Source organism: Austrofundulus limnaeus, unplaced genomic scaffold (genome assembly GCF_001266775.1).
Source record: "Austrofundulus limnaeus strain Quisiro unplaced genomic scaffold, Austrofundulus_limnaeus-1.0 Scaffold860, whole genome shotgun sequence".
In the NCBI taxonomy this organism is placed as follows: Eukaryota; Metazoa; Chordata; class Actinopteri; order Cyprinodontiformes; family Rivulidae; genus Austrofundulus; species Austrofundulus limnaeus.
The window spans coordinates 133,995-136,695 of record NW_013953262.1 but is presented as its reverse complement, the minus strand read 5'-3'; the positions used below and the strand labels follow the sequence as shown (position 1 = coordinate 136,695).

The window sequence follows — 2,701 nt, the reverse complement described above, 5'->3', positions numbered from 1 at the left end:
TCTGGGTCTCAGTTCTGGGTCTCAGTTTTTGGTCTCAGTTCTGGGTCTCAGTTCTTGGTCTCAGTTCTGGGTCTCAGTTCTTGGTCTCAGTTCTGGGTCTCAGTTCTGGGTCTCAGTTCTGGGTCTCAGTTTTTGGTCTCAGTTCTGGGTCTCAGTTCTTGGTCTCAGTTCTGGGTCTCAGTTCTTGGTCTCAGTTCTGGGTCTCAGTTCTGGGTCTCAGTTCTGGGTCTTGGTGACTCAGACTAACATGTAAAGGAGTTCATCACATGAGGTTCTGCTGTGTTCTGATCCAGTTAGGATGGTTTTCTCACAGTGGTGTGCTGGGTCAGTGGTTGGACCCGGTGACGCTGACCGGGCCTGTTGGTGTCTTCTGGTTCCACTAAAACAAGATGAAAGTTAGTTTCAGTGAAATCAGGATGAGTGTGAGCAGGAGGACTGATGACTCAGCAAACTGCAGCTCAGGACTTGAACAAAACAAAACATGGAAACAGGACAGACACGCACCTAGCACCTACCAAGATGGCGGCCAGAATCTCGCCTGGCGCCGTCAGTGGCCGTTCCTGTGTGGTTGGGTGAGCGCTTCCCTCATTGGATGATGAAGTCACGTGTTCTGAGTTATCCAATCAGAGCAAGGCTCGGCTGCCCGCAGGAGGACTCGCTCTGAGTTCTGGTTTTTCCCACAGCAGACCCGGCTCGGTTCAGGAGCGGACATGGAGCTGTCAGGAAACCCAGTTTCTGAAGTTTTAGGAGTTTGGATTCTGCTGATTCAGCTGATGTCAGTCAGAGGTAAGGGTCAGAAACAACTCCTCCTGAGATGTTCTGTTGTTTGTTGACATGAAGGAGGTCAACATCCAGACCTTCATCATGTGATGACGTCATGCAGCAGGTCAGGAGCCTGTGCTGGTTTGGATCCTGAGCTAGCTGCTCATTATTGTCTGAGGTGGTGATTAAATGTGACTCAGCCTCACAGGAGGAGTTTTATTTTGAAAAGCTGGTTTCAGCTCACAGCTCCATGCAGGTGGAGCAGGAAACAACACCATCTGTTTCCTGTCTGGATCCGTCCGGCCCTACTTCAGGTCCACCTGCAAACTGACCCGGGGGGATTAAAGAGGTCAGACCTGCAGCTGCTGAGTGTTTTGGACCTGTTTGTGTCTGTGGGGCTCACCTGTCTCTCAGGTGTGCTGCCTGTCCTCTCATCCTGGCTAGTCCTTGTTAATCCTGCAGCTCCTAATCCTGAGGATAAACACGTCCCGCTCCGGCTGAACGTACCAGAACCACCTGCTGATCAGAACCACAACACAAGTAAACATCAGACAACAACAAATAAARCTGTGTTTTATTTTGAAAATACAGAGGAAACGGTGAGGCTCACCTGGTTGTGATGGTCAGGGGCGTCACTAGGTTTTAAAGACAAGGGGGGCTCCAGCCCCCTAAAATAGGCCTAGTGACGCCCCTGGTGATGGTTGAACATGTTTTCTCCTCAGGTGAGTACTGTCAGGTGAACGTTTGTCAGAACGGGGGAACCTGTGTGACGGGGGTGGGAGAGGACCCCTTCATCTGCATCTGTGCCGACGGCTTCGACGGAGWCACCTGTAACCTGACAGAGACAGGTAGGGCGGGAAAACAGGCGTTTTGGAGGGAGAACAGGGCTGAGATGAAGGTGTTTCCCTCCTGCTCCCCTCAGGACCCTGCAGCCCCAACCCCTGCAGGAACGACGGGTCCTGCCAGGTCGTGGGTCCGAGCCGACGAGGAGACGTCTTCAGCGAATACGTCTGCAGGTGTCAGCCGGGCTTCGAAGGCGTGCACTGCCAGACCAGTGAGTGTCTGCAGGTCCAGTACGAGTGTTTTCACCCTGCACCAACAGCAGCACTGAAAGAGACGAGTCCCCTCAGCAGGTCCATGAAAGGAGCTCATTCAGTGGGTCTGTGGGGGGCTTTCTTTGCATCCTTAATAAAAGAGCCCCCAGGTCTCTTAGCATGCACCAGTCCTCCTMTCTGGGTTCAATTCAGTCCCCTTATGACCCCTTTACCAAATTCCCAAGAACCTTTAGTTTGTTGGAGGAAATCAGTGTTGAAAACAGATTCTTTACGTCTCAGAGTCTGAGCTTTAAATAAAAACTGAACAAAATGATTTACAGACCAGATAAAACCACATTTGATTCACAATAAAACATAAAAGTTTAAASTGAGAAACTGAAGTGTTRGAGTCAAACATCAGGTAATATTTGAACCTGATGGCAGCAGCAGTTCTCTCCTCCACACAGGTGTCCACACGTCCAACACTCGTGATTTTATTGTTCAGTTTTTTCTAAAATAAAAACTTGTTTTTATTCTCAGATGTGAATGATTGTGTCAACCAGCCGTGTAAGAACGGAGGAACGTGTCAAGATCTGGATGGAGGGTTTAGCTGCCACTGCCCCTCGCCGTACGTCGGACAGCAGTGCCAGCGCAGTACGTGAAGTACCTTTACACACAAATACTATCTTTACAAACAGTATATTTACACACAAATACTATCTTTACAAACACTCATACATTTACACACAAATACTATCTTTACAAACACTCAGTATATTTACACACAAATACTATCTTTACAAACACTCAGTACATTTACACACAAATATTATCTTTACAAAAGTGAAGTACCTTTACACACAAATACTATCTTTACAAACACTCAGTACATTTACACACAAATA

General features: G+C 48.3%; 1 protein-coding gene across 1 annotated transcript; it reads left to right on the top strand.

The window, feature by feature from the left end:
- Positions 1-409: 409 nt before the first annotated feature.
- On the top strand, positions 410-2,450 carry LOC106532962 (EGF-like repeat and discoidin I-like domain-containing protein 3; the record flags this gene model as incomplete). The annotated part of the gene is given in 5 exon segments (XM_014029149.1): positions 410-572; positions 684-786; positions 1,485-1,610; positions 1,685-1,816; positions 2,337-2,450. Coding segments are annotated over 5 exon segments (631 nt in total), but the record flags the coding sequence as incomplete, so codon positions are not given.
- Positions 2,451-2,701: the final 251 nt, after the last annotated feature.